This window comes from Myotis myotis, unplaced genomic scaffold, assembly GCF_014108235.1.
Source record: "Myotis myotis isolate mMyoMyo1 unplaced genomic scaffold, mMyoMyo1.p scaffold_m19_p_10, whole genome shotgun sequence".
NCBI classification, from domain to species: domain Eukaryota; kingdom Metazoa; phylum Chordata; class Mammalia; order Chiroptera; family Vespertilionidae; genus Myotis; species Myotis myotis.
The window spans coordinates 73,627,919-73,652,053 of NW_023416314.1; the positions used below are offsets into that span (position 1 = coordinate 73,627,919).

The 24,135-nt window shown below is 48.4% G+C and overlaps 1 protein-coding gene across 5 annotated transcripts in view; it reads right to left on the reverse strand.

Moving 5' to 3' along the window:
- LDLRAD3 (low density lipoprotein receptor class A domain containing 3) overlaps positions 1-24,135 on the reverse strand; it is a 213,547-nt gene that overhangs the window by 100,777 nt on the left and 88,635 nt on the right. For all 5 annotated transcript variants that reach the window (XM_036326173.1, XM_036326171.1, XM_036326172.1 and 2 more), the window contains exon 3: positions 9,480-9,605. In XM_036326173.1, coding sequence (XP_036182066.1) covers positions 9,480-9,605 — 126 coding nt within the window. The remainder of the gene's footprint in view (positions 1-9,479; positions 9,606-24,135) is intronic.

Here is a 24,135-nt window from a genome sequence, read left to right on the forward strand (position 1 = left end):
CCGACTGCTGACGGCACTAATGGGAGCATCACCTGAGACGACAGGTGAGGAAGCGTGTAGTGCAGTCTGACACCTGGCACAGCACAGGGAACTGTCCCCTAGGGCTGCCTGTGCCGGTTGCCCGGAGGGTGGCACTCTCTGAAGGAGCGAATTGGTGACGGTGAAGCAGCTCATCCTGGAACTGGGGGATGCCCCGAGCCCGCACCTGGATGACACGTGTGGGAAGAGCACCTGAGCGGGCGGCCGGGCCCAGGCAGGAGAGTGCTATGGGGTCAGGCGCAAGGAGCTCGGGGTCTCTAGGGGGTCGGGGGGCAACTGCAAGATGGCAGCTGTCATCAGTCTTCCCGCGCCTCAGTAAGACAGGACAGGCAGAGGTCATGGCTGCAGGCACTGTGAGTTTCACAGGGCCATACCCTGGAAAGGCCGAAGGGTTACTCTTCATTCAACTCGGAAAGTTTGAAGTGAAAGGTCAGAGGACGGGGAGGGGCAGGGGAAGCCAGTGCTCTCAGTTCTGAAGAGGACGGGCCAGTGCAAAGTCCAACAAAAATAATCTGGCCTGGAAATGGGAGTTTTAAGTCTAAATCACTGTGGGCCACAGAATGGTTCAATGTGATCGGGCTGAAACCAGGGTCTGACTTCAGCCAAAACCGAAACGGGGAAACCCAAAACCTCAAGTCACATTCGGTTTCTGTCCAAGGCAGCCCGCCAAACCCTCCGTGCCCCACCACGGTGACCTTCAGCTTCCCTGGGACCTTGCGGGTCACGTCTACACAGCCACAGCCCGGGGAACAATCAGCTCGCTCTAACAAACAGCCTCGGGAGGGCACTGAAATTGCTCCAAGACCGGCTGGTTGCAAGCCTCTGCGACTATCCTGGTGGAGAAGGCTGTTTTCGATCAACCTCACGGACACTGTTGGGAACCACTTCCTTTTCTTCACCCTCGGACTCTCACAAAGGTAGACGGTGCAAACCTTCCCAAGAAAAAGAGGTCGTGTGTGTGTGTGCATACGCACATGCTACAAACATGTGTACATATGTATGCATGTGTATAGAAAGATGACTTATATCTTCAAGATGAACTAAGGCTGACTAGACCTTAAGACACAGCTCTGGTAAGGAATCCAGACTGAAGACCCAGTCACTGGGGGGTATTAACACACGTAACCGAAAGGATCGGCAGCCAGGACACATAAAGAACTCTCGTCACTCCAGAGGAAAAAGGCGACTCAGTAGGGAAATGGCGGGGATATCATGAGCAGGCAACTCCCGCAACGGCAAATGGTCAACAACAACCTAAAAGAACGCTGACCTGAAATGAAGGCCCACGTTAACCGCATCAACGTGCCCAGCTTAAGGGCTGAGAACTCCAGGCTGCCGGCAGGATGTGCGGGGAGAGGAAGTCTCACAGACAGCAGGTGGGAGTGCAAATTGGTGGGTCCGCCTTGGAGGCCAATTTAGTGATATTCAGTCAAATTTAAGGTGCATGTGCACATCCAGCTATACACTCTACAGAGAATTTTGAGCAAAAAAAAGTGCTACTGAGCACTGTTAATAAAATATTAAAAAAATTAAAAATGGCACAAATGGCACCCATAGAAGAATAGCTACAATGTGCGATATTGCTACATCAGAATTCTACTGGCAGGGCTGGGCTCACTTTTTCTGTAAAGGGCCAGATAGCAAATATTTTAGACTTCGCTAACCCTTTGGTCTTTTGTCTTAACTACTCAACTTTCCCACTGTGCAAGGCAGCTACAGAAGATTTGTGAACAAAGAGCATGGCTGGGCTCCAATAAAACTTTATTTACAAAAACAGGCAGTAGGCCAAATTTGGTCCAGGGGCCATTGTTTGCTAACCCCTGCGCAACACTAGTGAAAAATGAATGAATCAGAGACAAGAAGTATGAATTTCATAAATGTAATAGTGAGGAAGAAAAGCAAGTTATGGATGAATATGTACAATGTTGTACCACCTGCGGGAAGTGACCCATCCTACTTATGCGTGAAGAATGCTACTTACGATCAATGGATACAAAAATATGTACTGAAAGAATAAAAACCTGCACTGGAAGAAACAAGGCTAAATTCAGGCCAGTGGGTGCCCCACGAGAGAAGGGTAGGATCTGAGAGGGAAATACCGCAGGCTTGTAATGATACTGGATAACATCTTATTATTCTAAACTCTAAGGCAAAAAAAGCAATGTGGTAATATGATTTTTTAATTGAGATATAATTGACAAAGAACATTATATTAGTTTCAGGTGTACAACAGAATGATTTGATATTTGTATATACTGCAAACAGATCACCTCAATAAGTCTAATTGACATCTATCACCATCCATAATTAAATTTTTGTGTCAATGTTACAAGTTTTTTTTTGTTTTGTTTGTTTTTTGTGATGAGGCCTTTTAAAATCTACATACTCCTGGCAACTTTCAAATATACAATCCAGTATGATGAACTATAGTTAATATAGCTGTAATGTTATCATAATGTAATGTCATATGAATAATACGATATAGTGTTATTAACTATAGTTAATATAGTTACGATAATAGAATAGCAACTAGAGGTCATATCATTATTAAAGCAGGGTACTGGGAACCCAGAAATCCACTTAATTTTCCTTTTCCTTTTCACTACATTTGAAAGTCTTCACTGAGAAGTTTTATGAGTCTAGTCTGGCAGACATGTTTTGGTGATCACTCCCTTTCTTTTTTTCTTCCCTTTTCCCCCCCGACACGATTCTCTTGGGCTCGCAAACACCTGCTTTTGGTATCTTTCACACTGAGGTGCCCGGTTGCTCAGGAGTTGCCAAGTTGCCCAGTTTACGCGCTTGTAAACCACCAAACCTGGACTCCTCCTTGCCAAGGGCTCCTCATAAAACACCGAACCCGATGCAGGCAGAGAAACAGGCGAGGGTGCTGGGGGAACGCTCCCCCAACCCTTAGAAGGCCCGGAAAAGGGCCTCGGAACCATCGGAACACACATGGTCCATGCCCCCCTGGGAGCTCCGGGGAAGGGCCCTGGGGCCTCCCCTCCTTCAGGGTCTGCTGATTCTCTGTATGTGAATTCAAATGAGGTTTGTGTTCAGGTTCCCTGGGACACAGCAAATTAGAAGGGAAACTAGAAAAAATATAAAAAACAAACAAAACCACCTTAAGCATGCCACAAACAGAGCAGCCTAAGATAGTTTTGACGAGACCAGAACGTTCTAAAAGGAGCCAAAGGCAACCCTGGATTACAGTCTAGTCTAAAAACGGACGCCCCTAAAAACAGCCCCACACTTTCACCAGCTAAACACGGATGCAACACATCTCAGAGAAATAAATCCCTGTCAGCACTGGTCCTCCAGGCATACATGGTCAGTTACTGGGCAGACTCACTGACCGGGGCGGCCTATCTCCCCGACGCCCCGAGATGGCGCAAGTTCCACAACACTCCTTCCTGGGCCTCAGCTATTGACCAGACTTCGCCCAGTTTCAGGGCCCCGTGCATGCGTGGGACTGCAGTGGCCAACGCTGCAGGATCCAGGCTCAGGGCGGGCAGGCGTCAAGGCCAGAGGGCCCTGTGGTCCCTTGGAACCTGAAATAGTAACGGCTCAACGGGCTGCTCACAAACTGGCCAGGAAGCGCTTTGAACTTGAGGATGTTATGTCTTCGCAGCTTCTGTAATCTGAGTTTTCTTTGTCCTCGCTGAAGTGTACCCGCCACTGAAAAATGTATCGTTTTTCTCAGCTCACTAGGGAGAGGAACAATGTGTTTTACAGTATTTATTTCAACAGGGATGAGGAAAACTGTCTGCAGAATCAATTTCAAAAACTCAACTGTGGACTTACAAGCTCCTCTGTTATGACCACAACAAACGCAGGGACTGGGGATGGCTTCCTGGCCCATGAGCTCTGCAGAGAGAACTTGCCTCCCGCAGGGGGCGGGCGGGCCTAGTTATGGTTGGCTCCAAGGTTAATTGGATTGGTGGCATTTAATTCAACCACATCTGAAGGGCCAAGGGCCCATTGTCATCGCCCAAAACCAATTGGCCAGCTTCAGGGCAGGAAATGAAGCAATCTGGCTCCAGTAGGACCCAGGGAATGTCGCCCTTAATCCACTTAAAGTCTGTGAAGTTGGTCCCTCTTCCACCTCAAAGGCTTCTTGACAACATTCATCAACGAGAGAGTTCTTGTCATCAGGCCCCACGCTTCCCATCTGCTCCCCATCCCACAGTGGTTACCCCTCACTTCCTCTACCTGCATCCCAGCCTCAGGGGGCTGTTGTCCTCCCAGCGCCATCTCCCTGGAAACCAGCAACTGGGGGAAATGGAGCCGCCCCATTCACAAGCAAAAGGTATTCAACAGACATCAACACCAAGATAAGACAGATGTTGAAATTATGCAATGAAGACTTTAAAGCAGCTATTTTACAAATACTCAAACAAGCAATCACAAACACTCTTGAAACAAATGGACCACAGCAAGTCTTGGCAAAAAGCAGAAGCTAGAAAGAAGAACCAAGAGGAGATTTTAGAACAAAATGTAGTAACCAAAATAATAAAGAACCACACTATATGGGCTTGAAAGCAAAAAGTAAACTTGACAAAAGATAGGAATTATCCAATCCAAACAATAAAAAGACAAAAGCACTGATTTAAAAAATAAGCAGAGCCTCAGGGGCCTGTGGGACATTAACAAAAGGACTAAAGTTGTGTTGCCAGAACCCCACAAGAAAAAGAGAAAGAGTGCAGTACTTAAAAAAAAATATTTGAAGAAATAATAGCTAAAAATGTACTAAGTATGGAAAAAGACAAAAATCTTCCAATTCAAATAGAACCCTCACCAGATGAACTCGAAAGAAATCCACATACCCAGACACGCTATAATCTAACTGCTGGAACTAAAGAAAAAATATCTTCAAAGCAGCCGGAGAAAAAATGATAGTTTCTCTAGGGAGAAACTATCGGAATGACGGCAAACTTCTCACTGGAAACCGTAGACGCCAGAGGAAGTGGCACCACATTTTTAAAATGCTTAAAGAAAAGAAACGAACTGTCAACCCAGAATTCTATATGCAGTAAAAATATCCTCGAGGAATGACGGCGAAATAAAGACATTCTCGGATGAAGGGAAATGAAGAGAACCGGGTGCCAGCAGCCCTGCTTTAAAAGAATTGCTGCGGGAAGTTCTCCGGACAGAAAGGAAATGATACCAGCAGGAGACTTGCAACAATCAGGAATGAAGGGACAGCAACCAAAATAGTAACTATCTTGGTAACTATTCTTGCCCTGACTGTTGTTGTTTTTTTTTTGCCTCTGGAGCACTTTAAAATGTATTTGAACGTTCAAAGCAAACATCAAAACCCTGTCTTTGAGAGTTTTTAATGTAGATGCACTAAAGACAACTATAACATAAAGCAGCCATTTTCAACCGGTGTGCCGCAAGAATTTTTAAAACATGCAATCCCTGACAGTCGGTCAAGGGCACAGACTTTTTCCCCTTAGACTGTCAAATAAAAAACTGACAACAGCCAACACAACTATAGCCATCCGGTGTGAATGACTCGAAATTATACCTTTTTTTTTTTTTTTTTTTGGTCAGATTGGCAAAAGATATAATCTAGTTTTGGGAGTGCTGCAGAATTTTAGTAATTAGCTTGTGTGTGCCGTGAGATGAAGAAGGTTGAAAATCGCTGGCAGGTGGATCTATAAAGTGATGGGTTCTCCACTCCACCGGAAGTGGTACCATATTGATTCGCCATCTGTGGGGAGATTGTCTGCGGGTTTCAGTCGTTTCCAGCCTCGTCCATCGATTGTAAAGCCCTGCATCAATTTTTCACCTCAAGGTTTCGTGGCCACTGGTGACCCCATTCTTAATTAGCGGTTACAAAATTGAGAGACCCTCATTCACTCATTCTTCTATTTTAGTTGTTATTCTTCAATTAAAAGAAAACTTTCCAAGTCAGGTATTTAATTACTCAGAAGTGCAAATCATATGGGAAAGGGAGGGTAAGTGCTTAATTCTTTCCTTTTATTTACCAGTTTTCAAAAGAGTGAGTTAGAATCCGTATTTTTAGATGGTAGATAAGTCAAAGGAAAATGCTGGCTTAATTTGGAATGGATATAATTGACTCACTTCAATAATTAAAGACCAATATCCACATATTTAAATCACACGGAGTCTTTAACCACGGCAGGGAGTATGTAACATGGCAGTCATTTAGAATGTACCTTCTATAATGTGTCCCACTTGCTTTTAATTGCCGTTGGATAACTCTCTATTATAGACCTATGAATATATAGGGTGTCTGCCCAAATGTATACACACACTTTGAAGAATTATAAAGGTAGTGTTTATTAAAATACATTTCATTTTCAAAATTGAGCTCTCGGCTGTTAAGGTGTGTATACATTTTTTGGGACACCCTGTAGAGCAGGGGTCCTCAAACTTTTTAAACAGGGGGCCAGTTCACTGTCCCTCAGACCGTTGGAGGGCCGGACTATAGTTTAAAAAAAAACTATGAACAAATTCCTATGCACACTGCACATATCTTATTTTGAAGTAAAAAAACAAAACGGGAACAAATATAATATTTGTATTTGCATGTGGCCCGCGGGCCATAGTTTGAGGACACCTGCTGTAGATATAACATCTAGAATTCTCCCCCTGAGATTATAAGATCCCCATAGCAGGAGGCAGAGATCGAGCTCAGACACACGAAATGAACGATAACGGAAGCATGTCTTTTCCATGAAGATGGAGCTGAAATTGAAGGAGGAAGCCCCTGCCCTCCCAAAGCCGAAGCAAAGGCTTGGAAGACAACGAAAGCAGTGCCGAAAGGCGTCCACAGCCACAAAAGAACCAACAAGATTCGCCTGTCACCCAGCTTCTGAGGGCCCAAGACAATGCATTCAAATATCCTCAGAAGAACACCCCAGGAGCAACAAGCCTGCCCACTGTGCCATCGTCAACTTCCCCCTGACCACCGCGTCCACCATGGAGAAGAGAGAAGACAATCATACACTTGAGTTCCCTGTGGATGTCAAGGCCAACGAGCACCAGATCCAACAGGCTGTGAGGAAGCTCTATGACACTGAGGTGGCCAAGGTCAGCACCCTGACCAGGCCTGATGGCGAGAAGAGGCATATGTTCCACCGGCTCCCCACTAGGATGTGGTGCATGCTGTCAACAAAACCGGCATGATCTAAACTGAGTCCAGCTGGCTAATTCTAAATATAAAAATGTTTACAGTGTTAAAAAAAAAAAGAATGTCCTTGGACATCCGAAGCCAAAGATGAAATCCTAGTAATTATGGTCTTCCCCTTAATCTCTCATAGTTTTAAGTCATTATACATTTTTGGGGGGGGTTTTGTTTCTGTTTTTTAAAATATATTTTTATTGATTTCAAAAAGGAAGGGAGATGACGAGAGAGAATCATCAATGATGAGAATCATTGATCACCTGCCTCTTGCACACCCCCTGCTGGAGATTGAGCCCGCAACCCGGGCATGCGCCCTGACTGGGAATTGAGCCCTGACCTCCTGATTCATGGGTTGATGCTCAACCACTGAGCAACACCAGTTGGGCTCACTCTATGTTTTTATAAGCGATTACCATGTGCCAGCCACTGCACTAAGCACTTTTCAGATATTATCTCATCTAATTCTCACAACAGCCCCAGGAGCAGGCTCTCAGCACTGCTTCTGGAGACAAGGAAATCCCTGTGCAAAGAGGTCATGGAGCTTGCCCACCTCCTGCCTAATTAGGGAAAACACAGACCAGGCCAGACACGCCAGCTCAACCTCACCTGCTCAGCCAGCCACACCCTGTCAGTGGGAAGGTGGGTTTCGGCCACTGCACTAACCATTCAGTAATCGAGTGGCTGGGCTGTATTTCTGCCATCTGAGACCCAGAAGGTGAAATAAGGCAAGAGGAGAAGGCACAGGAGAGAGTTATGAGCTCCCTCTGTCCCTGCTGTGAGGGTGGAGCCATGACAGCTCCCTGGAAAGACATAAATAACACAGGAGACAGCCACCTCCTCTTCAGGGACTTAAAATAGAACCGATGGGATGAGGGAAAATCAATTTATCCAGTCATGGAAGTCGCTGAAACTTACATTTTGAAAAAATTGATAACAGGAGAAAATGGTCACAGGAAAGAGGACATCTCAATTAAACATACAAGAGAGAGGACAGAGCGAGATGGAGGGGGCGGGGGAGAGAAAGGGCCGGCATGAAATAGCCCAAATATTAATAGTGCTTCATTCTGGGCAGTGTCGTTTCCCTCTTTATACTTTCCTATATTTTGTAAATTCTTTTATTAATAGTCAGAAGAAAAAATGTTACTAAAATATGCAGACACAGAAAATAAATGGGTAAATTTGTCCAGAGCAGATACAGCGACCAGGGCTCCAGTAGTCTAACACCTGAGGGGAAAGCGAAGAAGAAACAGCAAGCAGCCACCCGCATGGCCAGCAGCAGGCACAAAGCAACCGGCTGGGAGAGATGGGACAGTACGGGGCGGGGAAGGCACGCTTGAGGGTCACTGAGGCCGCTGTGTGTGAAGTGGTTCTGGACACAGAGATGCTGCAAGGAAGGGGATGCATGTATCCAGGCCGAGGAGGAGTATGACGCTCAACACAGAGAGCGCTTAGAGGCAAGCTGGGGTAGAGAGAACAAAGGGTGGGGGGGTGTCTGTGTCCATACTGAGGAATAGTATACAGCAGGTAAAAGGAATCAGGGTGGTCACAAAAAAAACCCCTCTAGCTTTCTATACTGTTTGAATGTTTTTCAAAACATATCTTTCTAGTATGTGTATAATTAATATAGAAACATCTTTCTTTTTTAAAAAATATTTTTTTATTGATTTCAGAGAGGAAGGGAGAGGGAGAGAGATAGAAACATCAATGATGACAGAGAATCATTGATCGGCTGCCTCCTGCATGCCCCACACTGGGGATCAAGCCTGCAACCCCAGCATGTGCCCTTGGCTGGGAAACCAACCGTGACTTCCTGGTTCCTAGGTCAATGCTCAACCACGGAGTCACGCCGGCCAGGCTAGAAACATCTTTTTTTGAAAAGAATTCAAAGTAAGAAGGAACGCAAGCGCACAGACCTGGGGTGTCGAGCGGGAGAGTCACTCAGAGGAGAGTCTGAATGAGCCTGGAACTGGCTCAGCCACCTGTGCGCTGCGTGACCCTGGATGGGCTCGTTTCCCTCTCTGCACCTCAGATGCCTGACCTGATCACAGGGATCACACACCTGCATTTGCACCGCTATTGTCAGCACTGAAAACAAAGTACACCAAGGCCCCGTGCACTCAGGAGAGCCCTGATGAATGGCAGCTGAGCACCGACACAAGCCGGAAGCGGTAAAGAACGGAGTCTGGGGCTCAGCAGAGAACGCCGGAGCCTGTGGCGGAGGAAGCCAGCGCTGAGAATGGCCAGCACGTAGGCGGGGGGCGGCTGGAGTGAACAGGGGACCACTTACTGCAGTTCTCTTCGTCGCTGCCGTCGGGACAGTCCTCGAACCCGTTACACCGGAAGCGGCCGATGATGCAGTGGATGCCGCTGGCACAGGGGAAGAAGGTCGGGCCGCATTTCGACTTGACCTTGGCTGCAGGAGGACACAGGACAAACAGCAAGACGTCAGGAGGTTACGCTTTCCGACACGACACACCCACCCCGCTGACCCTGTGCATTTACCTGGAAGCCTCCAGAAGGTACTTACCACCACCACCCACCCCTGACACCCGCCCGATTGGAAGCCCACGGGCATCACCCTCTGGGAAGGGAGCGGCTGCTCCCGCTGCTCCCCAAGTCCCAGGGAGCCGACAGCACCTGCAGCAGCGGGGCTCACTCAACATGTGCCGCCCAGGAAGCGACGGGTGAGTAGATGGATGATGGATGGAGCGTGTTTTCAAGGTGCTAATGAGCCATTCCAGACTCATCGCCTGGCTGTCGCAGTAATTCCCTACAGTCACTGAGCGCTTCTGACACTAGACGGAGCGGCCAGCGCTCCACGGGGATCATCTCTTTTAATCCACCCAGCAGCCACCGATGGGGCAGTGCAAGGAAGGGGTTCACTCAACAGGCCCGAGGCTGCTATCCTCAAAAAGGCTGGCTGGCAAGCGTGGCCCTTGGTTGGCTGGCATCTGGGAACCTGGCTTTTGGCAGGGTTCTCTCCATTCTCATAACAGTGGCTCGCTGCGCCCAGATATGCAAACAGCGCAATGTATGCGAACACCTGCTTTTATTCTGAGAGTTTGGGAGAGGGTGTCTGTGTGACCAGCTCCCAGTAAAAACCCTGGGCACCGAGTCTCTAACAAGCTTCCCCAATAGAAAATGTTACACGCATTGTCACGACTTGTCACTGGGGGGTTACTGCATCCTGCGTGATGCCCCTGGGAGAGGAAGCCCGGAAGTTTGAACTTGGCTTCCTCTGGCCCTCACTCCATTCACCGCTCTCCTGTGCTGTAACAAATGATAGGCTGAGTTCTATGACTCCACCCAGCACATCGCTGAACCGCGGGGCAGTCTCGGGGACCCAGGACAAAGATGGGTCTGGTTCTCATCCACATCCCAGGTGTGCTCTGAGAGGTGACGTGACTTGCCCAAGGTCACACAACTAGAAACCCTGGCCCTGGCATGAGGGCCGGGCACTCAGACTTGGAAGCCACGCTCCCAGCCAGCTCCGTCGTGTTGCCCCCCTGCCAGAGGCTATCACTTGTCGAAACAGAAGCCAGACTCCTGCTTAAAGAAATTCTTCTTCCACTTCTGCCGCACAAACAGTTTTCAGAGAAGCTGCTGTGGCTTGGGCTTGACTGAGTGTCCCGCTAAACGCACGGCCCTGTGGTGTAATGTGCTTTCCTGTTAATGGCGCTGGCTGCTTGGCCCGGCGATTGACGAGGTGTGAGATGGGATCTATTACTGCATCCCAGGTAGCTGATCCCAGCGAGCATCCCTCTCGTCGCCTGTCTTAGAGGCAGGAGTCACGATCCTCAAAAAGGAAGGGCCGTTTCTTTGGCACAAACAGGCAATAAATTGCGTTCATGTTCCTGCCATCGGCTGCGTGCCACCGTGAGCAGCAGCTGATCCACAATCAAAAGGGTTTGCAGGCCTGGGACATGGCTCCGTGGTACCCTGGAACTGCTGTCAGTGCTGGTGTGCCCTTCACAAAGCACAAACTGGGGGCAGAGTTCAAATTGTGGGTCCACTTTTAATGGCCTGGGGCACGTTTCTAAATATCACCGAGCCTCCCTTTCCTCAATAAATTGCAGCTAACACCTACCTACAGAGCTCTAGGAAGGAGTCAATGAGATCTATACTAATAAAAGGGTAATATGCTAATTAGACCGGACGTCTTCCGGACATCCTCTGGACAAAGCCACAGTGGCGGGGGCCGAGGCAGAAGCAGTTAGGGGCCATCAGGCTGGCAGGAGAAAGCAGTTAGGGGCAATAAGGCTGGCAGAGGAGAGCAGTTAGGAGCGATCAGGCAGGCAGGCGAGTGGTTAGAAGCCAGCAGTCCCAGATTGTGAGAGGGATGTCCAACTGCTGGTTTAGACCCGATCTCTGTGGGATCAGACCTAAACTAGCGGTCGGACATCTCCTGAGGGGTCCTGGATTGGAGAGGGTGCAGGCCAGGCTGAGGAACACCCCTGTACCCTGCTCCTGCACAAATTTCGTGCACCGGGCCTCTAGTAATGTATGTAAAATGCTTAGCACAGAGCATGGCACACAGTAGATGCTCAACTAATGATAATGCTTATGCTATTTATCACCAATCAACATCATCGTCACTAGGCTTACTGAATTCTAAAATTGACATCTGGGCTGCTGGATAAGTCTTTTTTTCTGATTACCACAGTTAATAAAGCTCTTTACAAAAACTCTCTATGAACTGACGTGAAGTGATCGCCTGGAGATATTAGTAAGTGCGAAAACAACGTGTGAAAGAACACCTACAGTACTTTCACCCTCCACATAGCAAGAGGGGGATATAAGAAAATATACATGTACTGCTTCATCTGTGAGAAAGAAACACAGGAAGGATAAACCAGAAACTAAAAACACTGGTTACCTACAGAGGTGGGTAGGAAGGATGGGAGATGGGGATGGAACGAGCTGCAGGGACAAGAGGGATGCACATTCCTCTGAGTCTATCTGTACAACTCCGACTCTCAGAACCAAGATAGTATCTCACATACCCCAAAAGTAAACAATTAAAATCAACCATGAGTGTGTGTGTGTGTGTGTGTGTGTGTGTGCCTGTGCAATATAAACAGCAACACATACTCAACTATATTACAGGTGAATAACAACACCACACTGAAAGGGGTGAGGAAGAAAAGAACTAGCCTAAGTAGCTATGGAATCATTATTCTGACAGGACGCTAAGGCTAAAGAGAAAAAGAATTGCACACAAATAGGGTATTCCGGTTCTATCTGCTTGTCACAGGGTATGGGTGAGCAATTCTGAAAGGAGCTTTTGTGCGTACCAGGTGGAACTAATACAGCAAGAGCAAGGTTTTTCTACTATCAGAGCGAGATGTTACAGATGAGGCGTGGGAAGGCCGAAATGAGCCCTGAGGCTTTGGACTGGATTTGAAGGCATCAGAATGAACTCAAGGTTTGGATACATAGATGATAGAAAGATAGATAGATAGATAGATAGATAGATAGATAGATAGATAGATAGATGATAGGCAGATGGATAGATGATAGATCTATTGATAGATAGATAGATAGATAGATAGATGACAGATATGGAAGGGAGGGAAGGAGGAAGGTCTCCTGGTTTCCCTCTTGAGCCCATGAGGCATAGTTCTACCTCAGGACCTTTGCACCTGCTGTTCCCTCTGCCTGGAATGGCTTTCTCCCAGGAGTTGTCATGGCTCACTCCTCTGTTTATTTAGGTCTCTTTAACCACTGTACTGTCTACAGGAGAAACCCCACCTTCCACCCACAGTCACTCTAGCCCTTATTCTGCTTTCCTTTCTTCATAGCAAAATGTCACGGATTTTGTGTTGGGCTGTTTGGCTATGAGCATACACTCACTGGAATACTTGCATTCGCTACTTTTGAAGGAGCTGCACTGTACAGTGCCTGCATTTGGATGTCTAATAAATACTTGCTGAACAAACAAATGAACCTGTTAAAGGAGAGAATGGGTTTGAGTGATGATAGTCAGCATTTACAGAATGCTCAGTACGGGCTGAGCATTGCGTTCCATATTTTACAGACTTTGACTCCTCACAATGCCCATTTTACAGATAAGAAAACTGAGGTCCAGAAGTGAAGTGGCTTGAACCTGCTAATAAACAGAGTCAAAGCTCAAACCCTGCTCTTGCCCCATCAGCTTCCTTACAGATTTCTTAAGGCCCAGCCCAGCTCCAAAGGGCTAGCTAGACTCTATAAGATAAAGAGAGAAAAGAGAGTGAGAATATGAGTAATTATAAATGAATTAGCTACCATTCAATTAACCAGCTCTTTGGCCCTGACCCTGCACCGTCTTCGGGAATTAGTCACGAGACTTCCTGCCTTGGTGGGGATGTTCAGATGCTGTCTCTGTCGGAGGGAGCCTGTCCCGTTATGATTTACATCTGCGCCATCAGACGCCTGCTAAGGCGACCTCCGTGGCAGATCACGGGCGGCCAGCCGAGTGCCTGGCAGAGGCGCAGAGGGAAGCCCGTCGCTGACAGCAGCTGTCGGCTGCTCCCTGCCTGCATGACCCGCTGTGGGGCCCAGGGGGTCCTGGACCAAGTCTGTCCCCCACTTCCACGAAGGGGAGATTTCAGCACAGACCTCAGCAGCCCTGGCAGAAGGTGGAAGAAGGACTCTGTGTCTAAAATCACACTGACAGAGGCAGAAGGGGTGACTCCATTCCACTGAGTACGTATTTAAATCCATCACTTTGCAAGGAGTTGCTCAATGAACTTCTCAAGGCGGCAGCTTTCACCAGCCAGACAGGGGACAGGGTTATCCTGGGGTTGGTTCATTCCTGATCGGAGTCCTCCCCTCCTTAGAGCCTGGCTGTTACAGTTCTGAATTTCACAGATCAGTAAAATAAAAATTAAAAGGTTTAACTAGACGGGAGTGGACAAAGGACTATTTTTATTTGACCAGCAAGGACGTAAGCAAACACAGGCGCAATCCCTGCTGTTCGCCCTAAAGGAAAGGCTGCTTTAGCACCCGTAGTGCAGGAAGACATGGCCCTTGGATGGGTGTTTGGGGGTCATGCCAGAACTAGGGGGACCAGGAGCCATGCCAGCGCTGCCAGGGTGTGATGCCCTCAGATCCAAGGCCTGACCTTTACCTGCCAACATCTGGAGCACAGCAGGCCATCCACACAGGCTCATTCGAAAGCGAATTCTCACGTTTCACAGATGGGGAAAACTGAGGCCCGAGGAGGCAACTGGGGACTTACCCGAAGCCACATGGCCATTCAGGGTCAGACTGCTCTAGAACCCAGTCCTCATGCTCTGAGTCTGCACCGTGCTTTAGGCCGGGAGCTGGGGGGCCACACCTTCCCCGGGCCCACACCGGGGATCACATTCAGTAGAGGCCCCAAGAGCCCCGGACAGAAACGCTCCTCACCAGGTATCGTACCTGTGGCTACCGATCTGCTCAGAGGGGCTTGGGGCTGCCCGCTTGCCCCAGATGACGGGCGTTGCAGTGCGGGCCTGCTCTCTACAGCTGCTACTCAGACTCCCCCTCCTCACGTGGGCATCACGCAGAAATGCCGGACAGAGGCTGCCATGCCAGAGCCTCTCTGTTCAGCCAGAAACAGCCACACACTCAGCTCATCAGACCTGCAGCCTCTCCCAGGCCGTGGCAACAGCCCCAGCCACAGACCCCTCTGCAGGGCCTCCCCTCAGGGCCTCTGTGGTTGGCCACCTCCCGCCCTGCGCCAGGACGCTGCCAGCCTGTGCCCGAGGTGGCCCCGGAAACCAGCAGCAGGAGCCTTAGGCTCTTGTGCATAATTACCATCCTTGCTTTGTCAACTCAAGGCATTGCTCACTGTGAAAAATTCAAACAATAGAAAAACATACAGCAGCAAATTTAAAAATTACCCCAAACTGCCGCCACCCGGGGAAACCCACTGTGGCCGTTTTGGTTAACACGCTCCCGAGGCACAGCCTTGCTTTTGCAGATGGGACCTTGTTCAGATGCAGTGAGTCTGGAGGGGAGCCTGGGATCCCGCATCCCTAACACGCTCCCAGGCGACGTGGATGCTGCTGGTTCCAAGCCCGTCACTAGCGAAGGGCCACTGTCTTACTCGTTGCTCTACCTCCCCGACCCAGAACAGCGCCTAGCACATAAGTTACTCAATAACTACGGACCGAATTAATACACAGAAATCAGAGGGTACCTGGTTAGATGCACCGTGACATATTACACTATTCAGGGCGTTTTTCTATTGGTCACTACAGATCCACACCATCACTTTGGATGGCTACTTGTGTGCCCACAAGTCCCATTACCGGTGCATATTTGGGGTGTTTTCAATAAAGGGAGCACATCTAGACACATGTATTATGCCCCCCACTCTTTAAGGTCTAACTGCTAGGTCAAAGGATATACAGATTTCACGTTTTGGCATCCTTTCGACTATCGACTGCTTCCTGCCTAAAGAGCTGGTACTGTCTTCTGGCCACCAAGGGCTCAGGGAAGCCTCCAGCCCCAGACTGCCCGGGAGGCTGACCCTCCCTTGCTGGCGACAATCTCCCTAGAAGCGCGCGGGCTGAGAACATCCCATGGTTCCCCTGCATTTACGTTACGTTGGCCCCTCACTGCAGCCGGTGCTCACTGCTCTCCATCCATCTCTGTCTCTCTCCATTTTAACATCTGTGTATTTCATTACTTTGCAGAGTGGCGGACATTCCTATCCAGTCAAGGAAACCATGACTCTTCTTTTATCTTTTTACATGTGCACCGGGGGTGGGCATCCATCTTGCTGGAATTGATTTTCCCGGGTTACACTCATCACGGGCTCCTGCAAAGTGTCCTCCTTCCAGGAGCCGCTCCTGGGGCTGACTTTCCCAAGCCCGCACTGCCCTCCGTCTAAGGCTCTGGCAGAGGGCGGGCTCTCCCGCCAAGGACTGTCCCCTCGGCCACATTTCCCCAGCATTTCCTGTCCTACACGGCAGGGTCACGTGAAGAAGGGGGTCGAGCGCCTCCTGCAGCCGAATCTCTAGGGATGTTCCTGAAAGTGTAAGTCCCGGGGCCTCTCCCAGCGGACCCTGCATTTTTATGGAGCACCCAGAGGATTCCGATGAGCACGAACGTGTGGACACCCTACTCACATTCTGCCTGTCTATGTCCAGGGAGCAAATGACCCCACCCGTCTTTTCCCTTAGGATGCCACGGCACTGACCAGGGCCACTCCGAGAATTCTGGCTGCAAGGCCCATGTGGGGCATACTTGGATCATCACTCCCAGAGCGTGTCGTTACGTGAGAAGACCATTCACCCACAAGGAAACCACAGGCCTCATTATAATGTTTCCCCATTTCTTTTTTAAAATTTAAATATATTTTATTGATTTTTACAGAGAGGAAGGGAGAGGGATAGAGAGTTAGAAACATCGATGAGAGAGAAACATCGATCAGCTGCCTCCTGCACACCCCCTACTGGAGATGTGCCCGCAACCAAGGTACATGCCCTTGACCAGAATTGAACCTGGGACCCTTCAGTCCACAGGCCGACACGCTATCCACTGAGCCAAACTGGTTAGAGCCCCATTTCTTTTTAAAAAAATATATTTGTAATGATTTCAGAGAGAGGAAGGGAGGAGAGAAACGTTCATGATGAGAGAGAATCATTAATTGGCTGCCTCCTGCACGCCCCCTACTGAGGAACCCAGGCTTGTGCCCTGACCAGGAATCAAATCCTGACCTCCTGGCCCACAGGTCAATGCTCAACCACGAAGACACACCAGCCAGGCAAATGTTTCCCCATTTCAGCAGTTGTCTCTCTTTCCACATTCATGAGCAACATACAGAATCATTCTGCTTTACACAAAAAGCTGTAGGCTCCTATTCAAACAATTGCTGTCCTGGCAAATAGGCCCTTTGAGAACGTAAAAAACTCTTAACCGGTTCTGTCCATTTTTTAAGGATTAACACTTCACCGGTGCACAACACAAAAATAGGGTCAGAGACCAAAAATGTTTGTACTGCCCCCTCTAGGCCAATAACAAAATATCCCCCAGCATCCTACTATCATCAGCCAATCCGTTGTGTGGCCCTTGAACAGCACTCCCTAACCCACAGGGTAGGACAGACAGGTCAATGAGCCTCTGCATGCAGTACCGGGAGTGCTCTCATGGGGGAGCTAGAGGACACCCAATCTCAACCTGAGGCTGAGGCAGGGGTGGGCAAACTTTTTGACTCGAGGGCCACAATGGGTTCTTAAACTGGGCCGGAGGGCCAGAACAAAAGCATGGATGGAGTGTTTGTGTGAACTAATATAAATTCAAAGTAAACATCATTACATAAAAGGGTACGGTCTTTTTTTTCAATAGTTTTATTCATTTCAAACGGGCCGGATTCGGCCCGCGGGCCGTAGTTTGCCCACAGATGGGCTGAGGTCAGAAAATGATTCTCCGAGGAAACCCGGCCTCATTGGAGACACACACACCAAAGGAGGAAACCAATGTGTTGCTTAGCCAATCAGAGGCCTTCCCATTTAGTTATTCATCCCATTCGAGTATCATTAATTCACAAACTGTGTCATACCAGCAAAGAATAAGGATACATCGGCAATGGCTTTGCCACAGATGAAGTTTAGTGCTAGTGGGACTGTGGAGTGAAGGCTGTTCCAAGCAAGGGAACAGCATGTGCAAAGCCGGAGGCAGGGACGATGTGGCAATGGGAGAACTGAAAGGGGGCCAGTATGAATTTGCTTCTCATACCAGTAAACGTACCCGGTAAACATTAAAGTAAAAACCCTATTTCTCAGAAGAAATGTGCTACAAGCTAGTTGCAATTCAGCTCACACTAAAGATGTGAGAATTATAAGTACTGCACTAAAGTATAAATTAGAAAACAAATCAAATTACAAAAGTCACATAATTTGAATCAACATGCACACAATCCCCAATGTGATAGCCCACATGTGGCCGTCACTGGCTAAAACCATCGCAAAAAGTAATGGATTGGTAATTCCTAGTATATTCAGTCAACTGGTTCATTTTGTAAAAAGTCAAACTGTGATTCCTTTTAAAAGTAAAAGATGACTTCATGTTGGGAGCAAAAAAAGACTTTATAAAAAGTAAGACTTCTAAAAAGCAGTATGCCCATATTTTCTAAAGGAGGGGAAAACACCCAGGTCTTCCATTTTGGTCCCAAATAAATGACAAAAAGCCAGCAGGTGAAATCCACACCTGGAATTGAAGCCTTTCCCAGTTCGTTATTGCTCAATCAAAAAAGCCCTTTGCTTGTCCCAGCAGTTCACTCTGCGTGACTGCTGGCGTGGGCTCCAAGTTTTATTGCTCAGAAATCACAACGTGTTATTTGTTCCTAAAATGCCATATTGGCTTTCAGAGATACACACTGGGGAGTGGAGAAAGCAAAGGACCACAGGCTAACTGGACTATCAACACAGAAAAGAAGACGTCGGGTTGAAACAGCTTTGCCAGAAGATTCTCAGACAGAAATTCTCTCAACATTTCCTCTTTTATAACTAGAATAGGAGGCCTATGGCCTTGGAGGCTAAGAGGTCAGGAGGGCTTATGGCTCCCAGGCATCTGGGTTTCTATCCTGGTTCTGCCACGTAATAGCTGAGACCCCGGACAAGTCACTTAACCTCCTTGGCCTCGGTGTCCCCATCTGGAAAGGAGGCATGAAGACAGCACAGACCTCATCAGTGGCTGGGAAAAAATATGGGATTCTGCATGTAGAGAAAACAGCATACGCTTGATATGTAGCAGGGAATTTATAATATCCTCCCCTCCCACAAAATGTGGTTTGTGATCCTTCATACTACTCTTCTCCATGCTTATGGACGCCCTGAGAAAATGGGGCGGGACCAGGGTAATGTTTAGACAGTCTACAGCCTTACTCATTCAGTTCTTCGTCAGTTCATGTTAATTCTCAGACGCTTTAGCCACACATAGGACCACACGTGGGGGTTTGCAAAGAGAATGTAACATGCAAAGATAACTACTGCTAGCAAGAAGTCCCTAGCTAAGGAACACCCCGGTCAAGAAGAAAAGGAAAAAAAAACAAGACAATAAACAGATTATTGCAAGGAGATGTGATGAGTGTGCTATGAGCTGCACACACATTTGCCTTTCAACCCTGTGTTACAGCAGTTAAGAACGCAGGGTCACATGTCAGCCTGCCTGGGTTCAAATCCTGGCGCCTCCACTTATTGGCTATGCTTTATGGTAAGCTGCTTCAGCTCCCAGTGCCTCGTTTTCCTCACAGGAAAGGGCAATATTAAGAGCACCCACATGATGGAATTGCTGTGGGGATTAAAACAGACAACATACAAATTGCTTAGTGTTTCTCTGGAACACAGTATTAGCTATGATCATTGATACTGCACTAGCTATTGTTATATGTATTAAATATAAGCTGTTATTTGATATTACGCTATATAATACAGCAGTAGGTAATAGAGTTCTATTGTATTACACAGTATTATTACATAGTACTAGCTATTATTATGACTGTTATCATTTATTACTATTATTTTCAAAAGGTTTCTACCCATCAGTGGATGCTCAATGGATCTGTGGGGGATGGCCATAAACTAAAAAAAAAAAAAAAAAAAGTGTGACGCTCAGCCTAGGGGACCAGGGAGCACAGCACAAGGGGGTGCTATTTCAGCTGGGTATGAAAGATGATGAAAAAGGACAAGGAAGGACATTCTAGGCAAATGAGGGACGTGAACCAAAGCTGAGCTGTGGGAAGATCTGGGAGAAGTCAGGGCGTCTGGAAGGCAGAATGTGTGGCAGGAGGGGAGGCTGCCAGAGAGGCAGGCAGGGGCTTGGACACTAACCCTGGGAGCCAGCAGACATCTTTATAAAGGAAAAAGACGTGTCCGATGTGGGGTTTTTATTACGAAGAAAATTTTTATGGACTGACAATGATATTATGAGGCTCTATAAGTCAAAGAACTTTTCTCCTCACTCCCCCAAAGCCCCCAGGGAACCAAAGGGAGCCAAGTCCGCCATGATGGTGGCTGGGTTTTTAGGGGAAAAGGCACTATAAACAATAAGGGACTTCAGAGGGCCTGCCACTGCCCTTTAAACTAATTTTATTATTAAAAATGATAGGAAAACAGCAAAACAAGTTAGCAAGTTTGGGATTAGAAAATTATCTTATGACCTAAAAGGTTATTTCTTTTTAGGTTATGTATTCTGGCTTTTTATAATTCACACATATATGTGTATGACTGTGTGTGTGTGTATGAATGAAAATTCCAGAGAATCTATAAGCAGGAAACCCAGACATTCCCAACCGATTCTTCAATAGACAAATCTTGGGAGGAAACAAAAGCTCTGAAAAGATAATAAATACATGTGGGTCAGATAACTTAGCCTCGGGAGGCTCTTCATTGCTTGGAGGGAAAACTTCCTGACAGTTTATCAGAGTCCTGGGATTAAGAACAGATGTGGGGACAGACACGGGTGAAACAGGACCGCTTCCACCTTCAAAGGAGCACTTCAGCAAGGCCTCATCCCACTCCGTGAAAGGGGACCTCAGGGACAACTCCCAAGACATGAGAGGACACGTGAAAAAGGAAAAAAAGGAGGGGGGGGGGGGGATGCGAGGGTCAAAGACGATTTTCAGGTCGAAATAAAAATGAAGGAAGAAGAACCCACTCTAGATCACTTTCTATCTTACTGAGCAGCGAGGGTCACGACCTTTGCCCAGAGAAGGATTGACTTTTCAGAGCATCCCCCCCATCCCGCCCGCTGCGCCCCTGACAGACTTGGAGGTTCTTCTTCACACACCTTCCTTCCTGTGCACATTCTTTTCCCTCAGACTCGAGGAGGCTCCTTTCTGACCAGCATTCTACAAGTGTCTGCACCTCCCCGGACGGTCCACACACACACACACACACACACACACACACACACACACAGAAAAAGTTGGGAGCTCAGACTCCTGGTTATTACAACACCTGCAAAGAGCAGCAGGGGAAGGTCTGTGAGGGGAGGATTAGCTGTGGTGATGCCACGGGACACCAGGACTCCCCCTGGGATGCAGTCCTGGGTTGGGGAGTGTCAACACACAGAGAAGGAGGCGGCAGCTGGCGGGCTGCTCTGACAGGCTGAGCGAGAGAACATTCTCTGTCCGTCAGGAGGTAAACTGAGAGCAGCTGTCTCAGAACGACAGCACTCACCCCGCCACACACTTTGCTCAGGGAAGGTTTTCACCGAGGCATCCGGAGTCTCCACGGCGCCTTTAGCACCGGTCACAGGGAGCGTGTGACCCCGTGGGCCCCATCTCTTGGTGGCTGTGGGCTAACTTGAAAGACAAGACATCCATCCTCAGCTTCTAATTTGTCCTCTGAGAGCAGTGACACTCAGTCCTGACTGCACACTGGAATAATCCAGAGGCTGAAAAACAGATCCAAAACCAAGAGAGCTGGAGAGATGATGCAAGACAGAATCAGACAAAACAGAATTTGAGACAACGAAGAAAAGCCCCTAAATACAAAGAAATGGTCAGACCATCAGGAAGACATAATAATCACATGCAAGTAAAAACAGGTCCACAAAATACATGACGCAAACTGAGAGAACTGAGAGGAGAAACAGACAATTGCACAATAAGAGTTGGAGACTTTGGTAGCCCACCTTCAGCAATGGACAGAATGACTGGCATCGGCAAGGAAACAGGAGACACAGACAACACAACAAACCAAGGGGACCATCAGACCCCACAGGACTCCCCACCCCACAGCAGCCGAACACACACTGTTCTCAGGTGCACGCGAATAGTTCTCCAGGGAGTTCCAAACGTTAGGCCATCAAACAAACCCCCGTCGATGCAAAAGGAATGAAATCATACCACATATGCTCTCCAATCCCAATGGAATGGAATTAGAAATGAATAACAGAAGGTTTCTTTGGGGAGGCGATGAAAGTGTTCTAAAACCAGATAGTGCCAACACGTTGCACGACTCTCTGAATATAACTACGTAAAGAATCAAAACTTTCTAAGAACCCCTGAAATAGGGAGGGGTGGTGACATCAGAAAGAAAAGAGCTGCCCTTTTCCAAGAAGGTACTAAATTGGCCAAGCTCCTCCCCGGTTCTGGTGTGCTCCCCAGGTGACCTTTGGCAATAGTGGCAGGGAAGGGAGTAGGTACCACTGACACCTAGTGGGTAGACCAGGGATGCTACCAGGGATGCTAACCATCCCACAAGGTGCAGGACAGCCCTCCCTCACCCAACAGAGAATTCTCAGGCCCCCAAATGTCCATAGTTTTGAAGTTAAAGAAGACTAGAAAGAGCCTGGACCAGAAAGCAGGGCGGCAGGATGGACCCAGAGCGGAAGCCAGGGGTCAGGGGTGTGACGGGTGGAGGGAGAGGGCAGGAGCTGGTCAGGGCAAGCTTCCTCAGCCCGAGTTTGGGTTTGACCCCAAGTGTGGTGGGAAGCTTCACAGGGGAGTCCTTTTATTTGATTTATCTTTAAAAGATCAGCTGCTGCCTAGTGGAGCATGGACTGAGGGCACAGAGGAAGAGGCAGAAAGATCCATCCAGGGGGTGATAAGAGGGCCCGAAGCCAGTGTGGGAATGGGGGCGGTGGAGAGCCCTCTGGACCGGGGTGTCTGGGCCTGTGCACTACTGGCATTTGGGCTGCAGGATTCTTTGGGGGATGTGTTGGGGGGGAGGTGAGATGAGGGGGCATGCTGTGCACTGCAGGATGTTTCACAGCATCCCCAGCCCTACCCACTGGAAGCCAGGAGCACCCCAAGTGACAATCAAAAATGTCTCAACTCCTGGCTGGGAACCACAGCTTTAGCAGTACCAGGGGAGGGGCTTGCTAATGGATGAGACTGGGGAGAGGGGTAGCAGTAAGAGAGGCCCCAAGGATGATGCCTAATTTTTTTTTTATGATCTCTTTGGATCTTTTTTTTTTTTTTAATATATTTTATTGATTTTTTACAGAGATGAAGGTAGAGAGATAGAGAGTCAGAAACATCGATGAGAGAGAAACATTGATCAGCTGCCTCCTGCACACCACCTACCGGGGATGTGCCCGCAACCCAGGTACATGCCCTTGACCGGAATCGAACCTGGGACCCTTCAGTCCGCAGGCTGACGCTCTATCCACTGAGCCAAACCGGTTTTGGCAATGCCTAAATTTTTAACCTTACAAAATAAGATGATCTTAAACATTCGAGTGCTTGTCCCTCTCTGCCAGTGGGCTGGTTCTGATTTCACTGTCACTCAAACAGTCATGTGTTCTGCAGTGAGTGTCACTGTCCCCAGTGAGTGACAGCCATACCTGATGCCCGGGATGCAAATGTGCCCGGAAGAGCTGAGTGTGACAGGGACACAGACACAGAAACGAATCAGGCAGGTACAGTAGGACTCGTGCGCCAGTCAAACCTGAGACTGAGCAGAAGCACAAAAAAGACAGCGGGGAGGCAGGAGAGCTCCACGGGGCGCAAAGGCTATCCTAGGGGGGCAGAGGCCCTCCCTGAGGGAGATGCATGTGCGAAGACACAGGGTGAGAGGGGGCGGCTGGGGAGGGGTGCAGGAGAGGGAAGGTGCCCACGAGAGAGGCGGCCAGCCAGGAGGGCTCTGTAAGGCGCACTTCAGGGTCTCACTTCATTCCTCGGGTGACCTGGACCACTGGGGGCTGCGCTATCATTCGCATTCCTTACTACTAATGATTGGGAAGATCCTCAAAGCAGACGCCTGCTGAGCGCTCCCATACACCAGCTCCAGTGCCCGGCACTCTACCCAGGTGAGGGGCTCCGTCCCTCCTCCAGGTGAGCAAACGCCTATGAAGCTCAATGACCTGCACGAGATTTCCTGGCTGGCGAGTGGTGGGGCCAGGATCTGTGCCCAGACCGGCTGGCTCCCCAGTCTGCCCCTTGTCTTCAATAAGACAGTAGGAACACGATCAGATGTGCGGTTCAGGAAGATCATTCAGAAAGTAAATATTTGGTCCTCGCT